The 17,378-nt window shown below is 33.8% G+C and overlaps 1 protein-coding gene across 8 annotated transcripts in view; it reads right to left on the bottom strand.

Annotated features, from left to right (window-relative positions):
- Nucleotides 1-17,378, bottom strand: part of PRKACB (protein kinase cAMP-activated catalytic subunit beta) — a 126,525-nt gene that overhangs the window by 40,614 nt on the left and 68,533 nt on the right. The window contains exons 1-3 of one of the 8 annotated variants that reach the window (XM_015070410.3): nt 12,760-13,210; nt 4,004-4,027; nt 2,060-2,083 (exon numbers count right to left, since the gene is read on the bottom strand). The exons of 2 other annotated variants lie outside the window; for them this stretch is intronic. In XM_015070410.3, the coding sequence (XP_014925896.1) occupies nt 2,060-2,083; nt 4,004-4,027; nt 12,760-12,769 (58 nt within the window). In that variant the 5' untranslated portion in view covers nt 12,770-13,210. Of the gene's footprint in view, nt 1-2,059; nt 2,084-4,003; nt 4,028-12,162; nt 12,697-12,759; nt 13,211-17,378 lie in introns of those variants that run through there. 5 more of the 8 variants (XM_015070411.3, XM_027058756.1, XM_015070412.3 and 2 more) reach the window with 5 other exon arrangements.

Raw genomic sequence — 17,378 nt, 5'->3', positions numbered from 1 at the left:
TCTGTACTCATCAATGTTCCAAGTTCACTGATAAGTAACGTTACAGAAAGGAAGTAACAGTTCTCAAAAAGGTCTTACATGAAAATTATCAGAATAGGTATGAATCAAAGTTATTAAATTTTGTGAATTATTTCAACAAATAAGGAGATTCCCTTTTAGAGTAAGGATAAGCATTAATTATAATGTCATTAAATACTTCCATGAAGCAAACTCTTTTCGAAACATTTTTTAATCACGTAAGTATATATACACACAGAAAATCTCTAGTTTATATGTGCACTACTCAGATGCAAAGATGAACATAGTTAACTCTGTAAAAATATAAGTTAACCAAAATATACATCTTATAAATACAAACACCAGAAATAAAATATTTCACAATATGCTGGGTTATGAATAACTCTAAAAACAATAGGCAATCTAGAACCACATGCATTTGCTTTGGTTTTTATTATTTTTAGACAGTGGTGAATTTCACTTTCTAAATGTTTTTCTCTGGTTGTTTAAAAAATTTATACCCACTGACATAAGGTGTTGGCAGCTAATTAACAAAATAAGTGGTGGGAGAGACAGCCACATTCAAACACTGCAGCACATTCAATCCAGACTTCCAGACTTTAGAACTGGAAGTTCTAAATATTTTGGTTTTCTTATTGTGCTCTAATATGTACACAGTATCTACATTTAACAGTTTAAACCATTGTGATAGCCTGAAACAGCCCTAAGTTTTGGAGCTTGGCACATCTGAATTATAATATTGGTCCTAATATTTCTTAGCTCCACGATTATGGGTAGCTAAGCACCTTACAGTGATTAATAACTCTCCTTAGGAAAAGATCTCAATGAAGAATTTTTCTGCAAGTATATTGTGTTCTGTAACAGTCAATAATGTACTACAAAAAATGAAAAGGGCACACCAAAAATTAAATCAGTTTCTTCCTAGGAGTATATATTTCAATTATATATATATTTTCCAAATAAATTTATATTCTTTTCAATTTGTATCATTTAGAGATTGCATTGTATTCTGCAGAAATGAGCATACCACAGGAATCTATTCCTACAAATAGGAATGTTTACCCACACTTATGAGATAAAGAAAGAAGAAACAAAGTGACAATTTTTATGTGTTTCCACAAATGTACAAAAAATGTAATTCTTATCACCCTCAAAATATTTTTGAATATATTTATACACAGGACATAATTTAAAAATCAGATTACAAAGTTCATTTTAAACATTAGGAAAATTCATTAAAAAGTCAAGTATGGCTTATCTTTATTCCATAATAGGCAGATAATTTTACAATGAATAAGAATGTTTCACTAATTAAATTTAGAAAATGTATTTATTAGGCACTTTTGGTTTCTGTGTTAACTATACTACATTACTGCTTATTATATAACAAGAGCATGTTGTTAGTTATAGGATGCCATTTTCCAATGCTTAAAAGAGGTTATCATTCATGTTTTGAAAGAAGAGTTTAGAAATCTATTACTATTACAGATTACAATTACTCCAGATGTTTATTTCTCTAGTTTATCGTAATGAGGTAAGTGTCACCTCCCTCTCTAACACGTCTTTTACAATAAAAACACAGCTTTATTAAACTTTTATTTAATGTATGTCAGAACAAAGAAAAGAGAAACAAACAGAAAATAGAACAAAACAATATAAACTCTCTGGGGTAAATATTCAAATAGTAGCTATTTTGTTCAAAATTTACAACAGTATATTTTATTTAAAAAAACATTCATTAATCTGGGTTATCTAATTTAAGTGGTGTGTATTAATCTTTCTTCTGCTACCCTGTACAACTCCCACTACTTTCCAGGGCTATATTTGTTGTTTCTAAAATATCACATAAAAAGTGCAATATAAATCATTTCTATAGACCAAACTCAATATAAAGCTAAACCATTTCGTCCATCAACTAAAATATTGTATTAACTCTGTATACTTTATAAAAATATAACTTATGAGGAGCATAACAACTTGCAAACAACCAAAGAAAAAGTTGGAAAGGTAACATTTGTTTTATTAAAAAGTAGTTGCCTACCAGATACTTCTGAAGAGGAGCAAGCTTGTATTCAAAAAAAAAAATTAATTAAACAATGATTAAATAATGCTCATGAAAACAACATATTAGCACGAAGTCACCTATATACATTGTCTCAGAATATTATGTATAGAAATAGAACATTAATACAGAAACTCAATATTTTGACAGCACATATTCAAATAGGACATCTTACAATTAAATGCTAAAGAAATAAAATCAGTACTTGTTTAGTGTCAAAATCAATACCATTCTAATTCTTAAAACAACTAACAAAAACTTTTAACTCTCAGAGCAATAGTGCTAACAATATGAAGTGGTATATGTATTGAAATACACAGCCTGTAACTATTGCAATACCATCACTGGACTTGTGTTATGTATTTGAAACTCTACTGTAGGAAAAACAACATTCATTTCAAAACTTCGTTAACTCCCTTTTGAAAGACCTTAGTGTCTTTCAGGCATTTACTTCCTTGGTGCCAGTTTTAACAATCTTTTTAACAACATTTATTGAGCACTGTTTTGTGGTGCCAGAAATTGAGCGAGACTTTGGGAACACTACAGAGAACACATATATTTACATTGTTAAAGAGGTGAAAAGCTAACGGGGAGAGAGATGAAACATTAGAATGCAATATGACAAAAACTACAACTAAGGGAATCATAAGGTACTATAAGAGCTCAAAAGAGGAAATTGGTAGGTAAAAATAAGGCATGGAGGACACAGCATTATGTTAAGTCTTAAGGACAGAGTTCCTCTACCAGATAAAGTTGAGGAAGAAGGCATTCTAGGCTGGGATGATCTTGTGTAAAAAGGTATGGAGGAAGTAGGGGTGCTCAGTCGGTTGGGCGTCCGACTTTGGCTTGGGTCATGATGTCTCGGTTTGTGAGTCTGAGCCGCGCGTGGGGCTCTGTGCTGGCAGCTCAGAGCCTGGGGCCTGCTTCGGATTCTGTGTCTCTTTCTCTCTCTGCCCCTCCCATATTCATGCTCTGTCTCTCTCTGTCTCTCAATAATAAATAAATGTTAAAATAATAATAATAATAAGGTATGGAGGAAGCATCATGGTTTATCCCAGCATTGGCAACTGACTTGCACAGCTGCAGCATAGGGTATAAGTGCCCTGTAGCAGTGAGGGGTGAAGTGTGTAGGTAAGCAGGTGCCCAAACATGAGGGTAACTGTTTGCCAGGGTGATGCTTTTCAATGTGTCTGAAGGAAAGGGGGTAAACAGAGTTAGTCACAATTGCTAGACCCTATTTGTTCTGGAAAACAAGAAGCAAGATCATTTGCTAAGGAAGAGGGGAGCCAGATGGAGTAAAGAGCAGTGATGGTGGGGATTTGAGGCCTGGGGCTTAAACTTTGATGGCTATCTATGTAGGGAATAAGGGAGGAGGCTATTCCTCTAAAATCTCCTGCGAGGGAAGGAGAACCTATCAGGTACTATAAAGAGTGGTAAGTTTCTTAATACCTTTTTTGAAATAATAGTTTAAAACTTTTTACTTTTTAGATTATAATTCATGGGCCTCCTGATCTCTGCAATTAAATTATTTTCATCTTCCTCCTTTACCTTAATCAAAGCATTAGTCTAAGAGTTATTTGATATATATCAGAAAGCACAGAACAGGATGGAAACTGAGGTTAATTACCTATGAAAACACCAAGTTCTATCAGCAAATTACAGAACAGTACAATCCCTTCCAAAACCTCTGGAAAGTGTAAATCTAGTTAAGTGTCTGTGTTCTGGCGCCCCTATTTCAAACACACTCCTGTTTAGAGCTCTACAATGGTTATTTTTAAGAATAACCCCACACACATACACTGCACTACAAATATTTTCAGTAAACTAAATATAAAACATTCTAGTTGCCACAAAATACCTAATAAAAATGCAATTTATAGCAACAAAGGAAACAGAATTATTCTGTAAAAAATGGTTTCCTACCAGATGCTTCTGATGATTTGCGTGCTTGGTCAAAAGGAATAAATAAGTTAAACAGATTAAATAACACATCAAATAACATACCCACAAGAAGTATCTATCCCATATGCTTATTAGTATATTTACACATAGAAATAGAATGAAAAATACTTGGGCATCCATATTCAAAAGTGTTTTTATCTAAGGCTTACAACCCATACCCTCACATTCATAAAATATATATATATATATATTTTAACCAGCCAAACCCTATTCTAGAAATCTGTTAAAAAATATCATATTCTATCCCTTTAATGTGTAGAGCAGTGTGTTCACTTTGCTCAAGGGATGCTTTATTTGCTTCACCATATTCAAGCAAATTCACTCAGAGCAAGTTCACTATAATCTTAAAATTTATAGTGAGTGTAAAAAATAACTTTACTGCAATTGCATTTGTACATTTCAGTGGATGGGACTAGGCCTACTTTTGTTTTCTAAGATATCATTTGGTCTTGCACAAAATCACAGATGAATGGGTGTTTGGAAATTTAACAGGCGATAAAAACTATATTTCCTATTGTATTATCTATTTTATTCCTCTTTCTTTTTCTTATACTTTTTTTATTGGTTAATTCTTTATCAAGTCTTGGTTACAAGTGAACAGTATAACTGACTAACTTTCACTAACCTGTTACAAAATAATTTTTTGTGAGACATATATTTAAATGATCAAATTACAGAAACATTAATTTATTTAATATGTACATAGAGAGATGGATATACCATGAATCCACATAGTGTACTAATTCACAGCTCATGTTATGTACATGCTTTCTCTCCCAACTTGTTCTCTATTTAGGGATGCTGTGGATTTTCTTGGCCATCCAAGTCATGTTTGATTAGAGAACCTGGATGCTGACAGGATGAGGTAATAAAAACTTAAGCTAAATTTCTAGCCATAAACAACCCAAGTAATCTTTAAAATGCTCTTTCAAGAAATGTACTTTACTTCCCTAATTGTTCAGAGACTTTTTCTTAGAGTAATATTATATCTATAACACAGTCATATGCTAAGGATTTTCCATTCAGTTCTGAATTAAAATATTCTGTCTTGCTATCAGACAGTATAGAGCTGGGAGTGGATCCCTAGTTGATAGGGTGTGTACATTTTCAACTTTACCACACAGTAATACAGCAAGTGGCTCAATATATGTTGTGCAAGTTTATTTTGCTACCATATCTTTGATGACCCATACCCTCAACAAAATGTGTCACTAATATAATGGATATGAAATCATATCTTTTTATGTTTATTTATTTTTGAGACAGAGAGAGAGAGAGAACCAGCAGGGGAGGGGCATAGACAGAGGAAGAGAGAGAGAGAGAGAAACAGAGAGAGAGAGAGAGAGAGAGAGAGAGAGAGAGTGAGAGGATCTCAAGCAGGCTCTGCGATGTCAGCACAGAGCCCAATGTGGAGCTTGAACTCATGAACCATGAGATCATGACCTGAGCTGAAATCAAGCGTCGGATGTTTAACCGACTGAGCCACCCAGGGGCCCCTGAATTCATATCTTCTTGTTAAAGATTAGGTAAATGTCTCTCAGTAAAATTTTATAATTTTTTTCCTTAAAAGTCTTATTATGTTTTATTAGATTTAGTCCTAGGTTCTTTAAAGTTTGGGTTGCTATTGTAAAAGCAAAATCTATTAAAGCAAAAAGTATTAAAAATTACCATTTGTTTATTACTGATGTATAACTGATGTTTATATATTGATCTTATTGTATCTGGCAAACTCTCTTATTAATTCTAAAATAACATTGGTAGATTCTCTTGAATTCTCTAAGCAGACCTATCATCTGTGAATAATGACAATTTTGTTCCATCCGTTTTTTTTATTGCCTTACTTACTGTGCAGGTTATGACTAAGAGTTCAATATTGTACAGAAACAGACAATGAGCATCCGTTTCCTGTTCCTAACTTCAGAGACAATGTTTCTAATTAATTTTCTTTTCCCATACTTTACTTGTAAAGCTCTACTTGACTCAATAAATAAATTTAAGAGTATCTCCTCTTTTTCAGTTCTTTGAAAGATTTTGTACCAGACTGAAATTTTCATTCTTTGAATATTTCCTAGAACTTGATTGGAAAACTGCCCAGTCCTAATTTTGTTAAGTTTTGAAAAAAGATTTTAATTATGATTAAATCTTAAATAGGTATAGTTCTCATCAGTTCTTTCAAAAGTCTTTTCCACGAACTAACCTTTGGTTCTGATGGATTTTTATTTTCTATTCTACTGGTTTTTGCTCATGTCTTCCTTAGTCTTTTTCTTCCTTTGATTAAGCTTGCCTTGCTCTCTCTACTTATTTACTTGAGTACTTACATCATTAGTGTCCTTCTCCTTTCCTAACATAAGCATTTAAAAATTTGTCTCTAAATTCACTTTAGCTGTACCCCACAAATTCTCATTGATAGCTGAATTTTAACTTCATGAGTTTATTCTTGACCTGTGAATTATTTGAATTTTTGTAATCCCTAAATATAATATTTGTGTGTTTGTTAATCTGTTTAATTAGTCTTTTTTACTGATTAAACTTAATTGCTTTGTGGGCAGAGACTATGGCCTATATGTCAATTCTTTAAAATATTTTGAATATGTTTAGTTGAGTGTTCTATACATTTCTGTGTATTCCCCCATTACTAGGTGATTATACTAGTTATACTAGCATAACACTCTTTATAAATATCCATAAATCTTATATATTTACAATTTCTCCTTCTAAATGGTCAATTTTGTTTTATATGTTTGGAGGTTCTGTTAGAGATGCCTGGTCTTTTTTCTCTTACATATATATGTTTTTGTGTGATTATTAATTTTAAATGGTAGTCTGTGACAATTCTACCTCTTGACATTCTTGGAAAGGTCTAATCCTGTTGTATTTGCTGAATATTGTTTATAGTAGATGTGGGTGTATCTATTTTGATTTTGGATTGTGAATTTATGTTTAATTTTTTTAATGTTCATTTATTTTTGAAAGAAAGAGAGAGAGAGAGCATGAGCTGGAGAGGGACAGAAAGAGACGGAGACAGAATCCAAAGCAGGCTCCAGGCTCTGAGCTGTCAGCACAGAGCCCGATGAGGGGCTTGAACTCATGAGCCTTGAGATCATGACCTAAGCCGAAGTCGGACACTTAACCGACTGAGCCACCCAGGCATCCCTGGATTGTGGATTTAAAGTTCAGTTGGGCTTTAACTATGATAAACCTGCAGGGTTTGACTTGGGAATATGTTTTGTATTAGCTTCTGCCTGGCATCCCGTGGATGTTATTAGCCTGGGACTGTCACAATAATTGTATTTTATTTTATTGGTGATTCTTAAACCACCACATAATTAATACAGATTAAAATGTGAAATTTACTGGAGAAACAGTTGATTACAAACTCTCAGGAGAGGCATCCCACACACATACACACATTCCTCCCATGTCCCCAGGAATCTAGGCCAAGAAATACAAGCTTCCTTATTTCTTCCCTGTGTCAGTGGAGAGGTTTTATTTTCTCAACTATGCTTTCACTGAGGTTACAATCCTTTGAGGATCCTGGCTTTACATAGGGGTCTAAGAAATCCTAAGATGCATGGATCTAATAAATTGTCTTCTGTCTCCATGAGGCCATTTAAAATGAAAGCCCTTTGGCTAGCCAAGGAATGAAAATCTCCTCAGGGTAGTCAAAGTATGCTTCCCCTTACACCTAAGATTTTCATTTACCACTTCACTTTCTGTACACTGAGGGTTTCTATTATATTCTCAGGTTATGATCTCACGGTTTGTGAATTCAAGCCCCACACTGGGCTCTGTGCTGGCAGCGTGGAGCCTGCTTGGGATTCTCTGTTTCCTCTCTCTCTCTGCGCCCCCCTCCCCCTCTTGTGCTCTCTCTCTCTTAAAATAAAGAAATAAGCTTTTTAAGAAAAGGGATATATTTAGGTGTTGGTGTTGGTGTTAATCTTTGTCAAAATACAATGAGCTCTTTGAATCTACAGATTCAGAGTTTTTTTCCAACTAAGGAGTTTTCCTGAATCATATTTTTTATTATTGCTCCTGTTTTATTAGTCATTATCTGTTCTGAAGGAATGCTATTCTTTCAATGTAGGGTTTCCTACTTTTATCTGACATACTTTTTACTTCATAACTTTTATCTTGTCCGTTCCCCTGACATTCTAGTAGGATTTATCAAGCTAGTTCTTCATATCATTAATTTACTTTCCTGTAGTGATTATTTTGCTTTTTAATGCTTCTAAGGCAGCTTTATGTTCTGCAAATACCAGGTTCATCTTCTTATAACCATCCCTTATCATATCATTAGTATTCCTTTTCTGTTCCTGCCTCTCAGCCAGTTCTTTTCATCCTAGTCTCTCTCTTTGTTTTATCATTCAAGTAAACACAGATTCATGTTCACTTGGAATTTTTAAGAATTGAACCCAGACTACCTATAATTTCTTATTTTTAAACCCTTCCCACAAATATTTTCAAAATATAAGTTCAGTCTTTTCCTCTTGAAGTCTGTGATTTATCCTTAAGTGATGCATAATCTTTCATAGGCTCCATATTGTTGCTTTTCTTGTTTATCCATTTTTAAACAATGAGAAACCTTTCAAAACTTTACAAACCCACCCAAATAAGGTAGTTCTTCTCACCTCCTATTTTGAGAGTGTTAGAATCAACTTCTCAGATATTTTAATTGGTACATATTCATATTATCAGTTAAATAATACAGGGACTTTCAGAAATGGGAGTGGAGCTAGGACTACAGGGTATCTGGCCGGTGGTGATACCTACCAAGTCAGGGAAGAGCCCTGTTATATCTGGAAGTAGAATAGCCACGTTTTCAACTTGGAATAGTCTAACAAATTCTTGGATGTCCAGACAGTTTTAAAACGAAAGTAATCACAAGTGTTGGATCTTCTACTCATCTCCACAAGTCTCTTTCTTGTAAGCTTCATCCATCCCTCCAAGTTAGTGAGAGTGAAACTACTATCTACTTATTTTCCATGAAGGCAAGCTCCTCAAAGTAAAACTGTTGCTTAGACTTTGGTGTCTGATCTTTAATCTGATAGTGCATATTTCTGGGCAAGTACGCTTTCTTAAAATCAAAACTGATACACTGATTTTCCAGTTTTGTGTCCTTATATTTTTAATCTAGAAAATATAGACCTAGAAAGGAGAGTTAAGGAAATGTTTGTGATCAATTCTGTAACTTTCCTGTCATTCATAGCAGGGTAAGCTTCTTCAGAGATTTGCTCTCCACTGCAGCTAGGCCAATAAGAGTTCTCATCTGGAATTTTGGAATAAGGGTGCTAGTTATATTCTGATAAGCATATGAACCAAAAATTAAAATACATGACTGGTATTTTTCATTGATAATGTAAGAAAAGTACTCAAATATGGGTAGTTTTTAGTCATTCGTTTATTCTACAAGAATTTATGAATTCATTACTATGTTTGGTGCATAGGGGTAAACTATGGGAAACACATAGATGAACTCAGCACCACTACCCGCTACTGAAGGAGTTCAAAGTTTGGAGACTGGAAACTGACATGCCAGGATATAATTTCAGTATAATACAAAAATTGTTTTGGGAGTATAGGGGAATCACCTAACTCTACAGAGTCAATGAAGGCATTTGAAAAGCATAGCTGGTTTTCGTAATTTTTATGATAAAATACATACATATGAAAAGGTAGCAAGGAATAATATGTAGTATAGCTAGATCAGAACTTTATGAGAGAGATGCAGATAAAGCCAGAATGGTAGGTAACTGATCTTACATGCCTTACTTTAAGGAGTTTAACCTTGATATTAGATACAATAAGGAATAACTGAAAGTTTTCATGTTGGGTTATGAAATGGGCATATTGGCATTTAAAAAATGGCAGCACATTAAGTGGTCTGGAGGGATATAAAACTGGAAGCTGAGAAACTAGTGAAGCAGTTACTGCAATAGGGCTGAGGATATACAGAATACCTAATCTTAGGCATTCCCAGTGTTAGTGAGACTAGAGAAAATTGAGTGATTTCCGAGACATTACTGATGTAGAATCAATAGAAGTTAATGGCTGAGTGCATGCCTGGGGTGGGTTAAAAACAAGTTAGGAATGACTACAAGGTTTCTGTTTTAAATTCCTGTGTGGGTCTGGGATTATTAACAGAAATCAGGATCAATGAAAAAGGAATAGATTTGGGATAGAAAGAGAAAATTCACTTTTGAACTGAATGTTCAGGTAACATCTGAAGATGTGGGCATGGATGAGATCATTCAGAGAGAATATAGCATTAAGAGAGGTCCAAAGATAGATTCTCTGAGAAACTTAATACTTAATAGGCAGGAAGGAGAAAAAGAGTAGCTTTTTAACTAGAAAAATACCACGTGCACATAAAAACCACATGTATGGCTATAAACTCAGATGAAAAAGTCTAACATTTGCTTATTTTTACAAATAAAATCACACTTCATTTGTAATTTTCCACCTTTTGATGGCTAAGGCTTGTAACCACTTATGCAGGAGTAAAATTAGTTGAAATTGGACAATACTGAAAAGTCAGAATGTCTAATTGTAATTAGTGTGATTCCTGTGTTAGACAAGCCAATATGGCCAAGTGTATCAAATACTACCTGAATAATCCATAGATTCTTCAAAGAGAAATAAAGCAATAGAGAAGCAGCAACAATCTTCTTCAGCTACAACCAATACATCCAACTGTAAAACCTCTAGAACACCACAGTGGCTACCTAAAAATTCTGTTTTATACCGAACTTTCAAAGAGAAAACATGCACTGGCCAGAGTCAAAGAAATCTAATATTTAAAGTATGAAAACCAGGTGTATTCAATTTTGATACCCATAGAAATTCTAAGAAATGTTAACATGTTAATTTTGTAAATATTAGCCCAAATTTAAAACACTAAATCAGAAGGATCTGTCTACTAACAGGAAAATAACAGGAAAATAACACTAACAATTCTTAATATCTTGCATATAAAAACATCCTTTAATGTCTAACATCATTTCACAAACAAATACTTAACAGTGTGGAAGAGGCTTATGTTATATGGAAACAAGAGAAAAGAATATTTACTGGCAGTAATGAGGTGATCTTCATTCATGGAAGAAAAGGTACATCTGTTTTGAATTCTATCATTATATAGCAAAAATCCAACTCTCTCAGGTTCTGGATTCCAATTCCAAATCTTTTAAGTGTAAATTATAGACTATTACGTTATAAGAAAAATAATATAACAGTTTTCCTAAAAATGTCTTCAATTCAAGGGTTAACTTATAAATATCCTCTTTAGTTAAGCAAAAAGATGCTAATGAATTACGCTGTAAGCAAACATTTCTCACTCTAACAACAGGATATCTATTTTTAGCTGCAGGTTTGGCTTAAAGTGAACAGCTCTCACCCTATGATAAACTGCAGTATATACTGTAAGATATTTTCTCAAAAAGCATTTTTGGAAATGTTTCAAAAAAATAAGTCACATTATAAAAACATAAAAGGAAACTAATGATCATGAAAGTACTTATTCTAACAAATTATTTCCCCCAAAAAAGTATCTCTGAAAAATTTTAATAAAGCCTCTAAAACCAAAATGCACATATTTATTTCATCATTAAATCTCTATTTCTCAAAGAACTGTAGTTAAAAGCAACCAGTAAACCAACAAAATTCTGGCAGCATCTTATTCAAGACTAGGGTTTTCTAAATGTAATAAAAAAGAAGCTAACAAGACTTAACATTAGAATGACAAAGCCAATAAATGGAAAGTTCAATTATCTTCAGGATGAGACAATAAAAAGAAATTCCTCCCTTATCATGGTGGGTCTTTTACTCACTAATTTATAACACAATTAGTAACAACAGTATTTAATGAATACAATAAATCAAACCATAAAGAAAATTAGAAAATGACTATTGGTATCGACTATTAATAGTGGTTTTACTTGTTCACAGTTCTCAATGGATTTTAAAAGCAAATTACTATAATGCCAAAATGCAAAAGCATCAACAGAAAATGTAATTCACTGTAGCTCTGGCTTTACAATTGCCCCTTTAGAAAATATTTTTCCCTCATATAGTTAAATATTTCTAAAAAAATATAGCTGCAGTGGCTCCGAGAGCATACTTACCACTCATGATGAAAACCAACCTTTCCAAAACATATTGCTCAAAACAACAATCCAACAGCAAAGGGAGTTATGCTAATCTCTAGAGGTGGAAGAACCGATGGTGTAAACACATACACTGGAACATGCAGCACACAGAAAATGAAAATAGCTTTCTTTTGTTTAAAAAAGAAAAGCCCCTAGAAGCAAAGCATAACTGCCCAGCATGAGAGATCACTAGTAAACATCAGATTAATGCCAAAGATGTGTATAACTAGATTTAATTTCTTTCAAGCTGGTTATTCTAGCCTCCTTCATATACCACTAGAACAACTCAAAATGGCAGGGAGAAAATGTTCAAACCAGGATGTATAAGATGTTCTCAATTATATCAGCATGAGTTGTTACCACGGCAACATTAGACCAGAATTATCGGTTCACTTGTAACCAAGGAGTAGCTTTTCTAAAGCTTTAATCAAGCAAGACAAATAAAATATCTTTTTATTTTAGAGCCACATGATTTAAAAATTACCACGTTTCTTAAATTTAAGCACTTATCTACCACCCTTTTTACATCTTTCAAAGATCTAAAAAAAATTGCTGTTTTCTTCAAATACTCACACAATCCCATGTTGAACCTGGCAAGGAACAAACAGCAGAATGATTGCACCTAAACGTCTTTCAATTACACCAGCTCTTACTGCTAGCTGTGGACCTCACTGATATTAAAATGCTGTGTGCTGTTGCTAGTGACTATTGGCGATGAATCTTATTGCCCAGATCGCTGATAGCTTTCATTTTTCATGAGCCAGAAAGCTATACTGCAGCACAAATGTTAACCATTTAAACATTCTGTATTACGGAAGAGACAAAACACAACACTATAGATTTCATTTATAAAGCAGAATCATAAAATAATGCATTTACAAACTTCTATTCGATTCGGCATTACAAACAGCATCAGATGCCAGTAACGTGGTTTTCAAAAGGGAATAACATACAAAAAGTTACTGGTGATCATTGTTGAAGTGTCAGATTCCTTACATCAACAAGGATTAAGACGACAGATTGTATAGCAAGGTGGGCAGACTGGATGGTATGATGAACAGACTGTTCTGATTCCCAGAGACCTAAATTTTGTACCAAAATGGTACAAAGGATCTATAGAATGGTACCTCATTAAGTGGAACTTCAGCAAGTGAACTTGCCATTTGAAAAGCTCCCAGGTGAGCTAGGACTTCTGGTGATGGGGCCATGAATAAGCCAGAAAATCTCCTACGAAACAACTAAGAAGCTGGACAAAATTGCCAAAAACGATGACTTCATGGCTCTGGGAACCTAGCAATCACAGACAGTAAATTGAGAAGCATTTATTCACGAAAAACTGCTGAACTCTGTATAAGAACGGTGGGAGTCTAAGGTGGTCTTGCTCAGTGCTGCTCCTGTTCCCCCAACAGCTCAGTCAGTGCAGTACTTCCATCAGGTGGGGCTGGCCTTGACAACTAGCAGCTTTGCTGCCAGAGGGGCTGACGTGGTATACAGAGCAGGCCAAAAAATCCCACACAAGTGATGTTGTCAATAAAAAAAGCAAACTGTAGGAAATGAACAGGGCAAGTGTCCAGCTTTGCTAGTCTCAAGTTGTGGCCTTGGTAGGGGTGAGCAGCAGACTGGTAGTCTAGCAAGAAATTTAACACAGAAAATGGAAATGAGAGAGTCAGAGAGGACGTAAACATATCCCTAGCTAACTGGGAAGCTATTCCTGTAGGGGAGACCCCAGAGGACCCTACAGAAATTTAAAGCTGGTACAGACTTGCAAACCGCTTCAACACTGACTGTGCTCCTCAACCCACAAATGCAGACTTGCTCACAGCGTTTGAGGACAACCTCTGATCAATCACTGAATAACAACTAAGTTACAAAGACACAGGGTAATTCCTAGCAGGGAAATTAGCAGCCAGACACCATGGGGGACAGTCCATATATTAAGGCCAAAAAAGTTATTAAAAATACATATATACATACATACATACATACATACAACCAGGAAGAAAAGAGAATCAGAATCCAGAAGTGCCACAAAAATAGTATCTTAAAACAATCAGTGTTTTTTGACAAAAATATGTGACAATAATGAAGAGAAAAGGTAGTCAATAGAAAATGTCTCTGAATAGGTCAAAATATAGGCTTTGGCAGGCAAAACAGCTATGATAAATACATCAAAGAATAAAATAAAATTACGTTTAAAGAATTAAAGGAAATTATAATGACAATGATATAAGAAGGAGAGTTTCAATACAGAAAGAGAAACTATTTACAACATAAAAATCATAGACTTTGAAAGTACAATAACCAAAATTTACAAACTCACTACGTAGGCCCAACAGAAGATCTGAGGAGGGCAAAGACTTAATTAGTGAACTTGAAGACAGATGAACAGAAATATCCAGACCGAAGAATACAAAGAACAAAAGACTGGAGAAAAATGAACAGATCCTCACATACTTGCGGGATATCAAGGGTACCAACATACATGTAATAGGAATCCTAAAAAGAGTGCAGAAAGACAAAGGGCAAAGAAAGAATAATGGTTGAAAGTCCAATGCGGAAAACATTACCCAACAGATCCAGGAGTTCAAATAATATCAACTAGAATAAACACAAAGAGATTCATACCTAGACACATCATAGTCAAGTTTTTGAAAGACAAAGACAAAATCTTAAAAGCAGCAAGAGAAAAATGGCTGATCATGCACAAGGAAAAAGCAATATAATCAATGACTTTTTAACAGAAATAAGAGAGGTTAGAAGGCAGTGGAATGATATCTTCAGAGTGCCAAGAGAAAAAAGAAACAAACCTGTTCACAAAAATTCTCTATCCAAAATATTATCCCTCAGAAACAAAGGTGAAATAAAGACATTCCCAAATAAACAACTGAGAATGTTTGTTGCAAGCAGAAATACTTAAGGATGTCATTCAGGATGAAAGGAAATGACACTAGGCAATACTCAATTGACAGGAAGAAATGAAAAATGCTGGAAATGGTAAAAATAGAAGTAAAAGATTTTATAAATACATATTTTTCTGTTCTGTTCTCTTAATTTCTTTAAAGGACTTCAGCTGTATGAAATTGCATTGCTGAGTTTTACAAAAATACACATGTAATATGTGTGAAAATAATAACACAGAGTTGGAGAAGATATGGAGCTATCTTGGATCAAAATAGATTTACTAGATTTAAATAGATTTACTAGATTTATCCTGAAGTAGAATGCGATAAGATAAAATGTACATTATAACCCCTAAATCAAACAGTATGAAAATATCTTTTAAAAATTTAGTTAAAAAACAAAGAAAAATTAAAATGACACCTAACAAATATTTATTTAACACTAAAGAAATGAAAAGGAAACAATAACAACAAAAACTGTAAGACATACTGAAAACAAACAGCACAGTAGAAGATGTAAATCCAACCATATCAATAATTACACTGAATGTGAATGGAACAAAGATGGATCAAAGGCAGAAATTATCAGACTGGATAAAAAAAAAAAAAGGCAGGATTAAAAAAAGAAAAAAGCAGGGACCAACTATATCCTGTCTACAAGAGCCACACTTCAGATTTAAGGATACAAGTAGGTTGAAAGGAAAAGGAAAAGAAAAAGATATACCATGAAAATAGTAACCACAAGACAGCTGGAGTACCTAAATCAGTATCAGACAAAATAGACTTTAAGAGAAAAAAAAAAAAAACAAAACAGTACTTCAGACAAAAAAAGACATTTCATAATGATAAAAAGGCCAATACATCTGAGAGAGTTAACAATTAGAAATGCATAGGCACTGAAAAAAAAAACAGCCCCCAAATACTAAAACAAAAATGAGAGAATTGAAAGGAGGGTGTCATTATTCAACAATTATATTTGAAGATTTCAAGACTCCCCTCTCAATAATTCATGGGAAAACTAGACAGAAAATCAGCAAAGATGGAGAAAACTTTGAATAATACCATTAAATTTTGACATTTATAAAACACAGCACCTAACATCATCAAAATACATAGTATTTTCAAGCACACATGGAAATTTCCACATTAAGCATAGGCCAAATACTATAACAAATTTCAAATTTGAAAGGATTGAAAAATCATTCAAAATATGTTCTTTGATCACAACAGAATTAAATTAGAAATCAGCAACAGATGGAGGGCGCCTGGGTGGCTGTTGGCTGAATGTTGGACTTCAGCTCAGGTCATGATCTCGGGGTTTGTGAGTTCAAGGCCGGCGTTGGGCTCTGTGCTTACAGCTCAGAGCCTGGAGCCTGCTTCAGATTCCGTGTCTCCCTCTCTCTCTGCCCCTCCCCCATCACACTCTGTCTGTCTCTCTCTGTCTCTTTCTCTCTCTCAAAAAAAACACAAGCAAACAAAAAAAGAAATCAGTAACAGAAAATTTGGAAATCCTGAAATACTTGGATTTAAATCACAAAGAAATCCAAAGGGCAATAAGAAAATATTTTGAACTGAATGTAAAAGAACCTACAAAAAAATCAACATTTATGAAATGTAGACAAAGCAGAGCTTAGAGGGAAATTTGTAGATTTAAACACCTATATTAGAAAAAATGGAAGGTCTCAAACAATAATTTAAGCTTCCACTTTAAGAAACTCAAGAAAAAAGATCAAATTAAATCAAAACCAAACAGCAGATCAGAACAGACTTCAATGAAATAGAAGATAGAAAACAACAGAGAAAATGAGTAAGTCCAAAAGTCTTACTGATAAAGCTAGACTGATGAAAAATTAAAACTAACAAAAACATGACAAAACAAAATAAGACAAAATAGAGAAGATACTAATTACCCAAATCAAAAATGAAAAGACAACATCACCCCTGACACTAGACGAATTTAAAAAATTATAAAGGAATACTATAAACAACTTTATCTTGATTATATAACTTAGGTGAGATCGACAAATTCACAGAAAGACACAGGTGCTGGAACTAGCTCAAGAAGAAATAGAAAATCTGAAGATACCCGTGAACAAATTAAAATGTTGAATTAATAATTAAAATTTTTCTCACAAAGAAAAGCTCAGGTCCATATGGCTTCACTGGGGAATTCTATGAAACATCCAAAGATATAATATCAATTCCATATAAACCTTTTCAAAATAAAGAGGAGGATGTGACACTTCCCAACTTATTCCATAATGTCTGATACCAAAGCTAGACAAAGATCAA

Source organism: Acinonyx jubatus, chromosome C1 (assembly GCF_027475565.1).
Source record: "Acinonyx jubatus isolate Ajub_Pintada_27869175 chromosome C1, VMU_Ajub_asm_v1.0, whole genome shotgun sequence".
NCBI classification, from domain to species: Eukaryota; Metazoa; Chordata; class Mammalia; order Carnivora; family Felidae; genus Acinonyx; species Acinonyx jubatus.
This window is presented reverse-complemented; position numbering and strand designations above follow the sequence as displayed.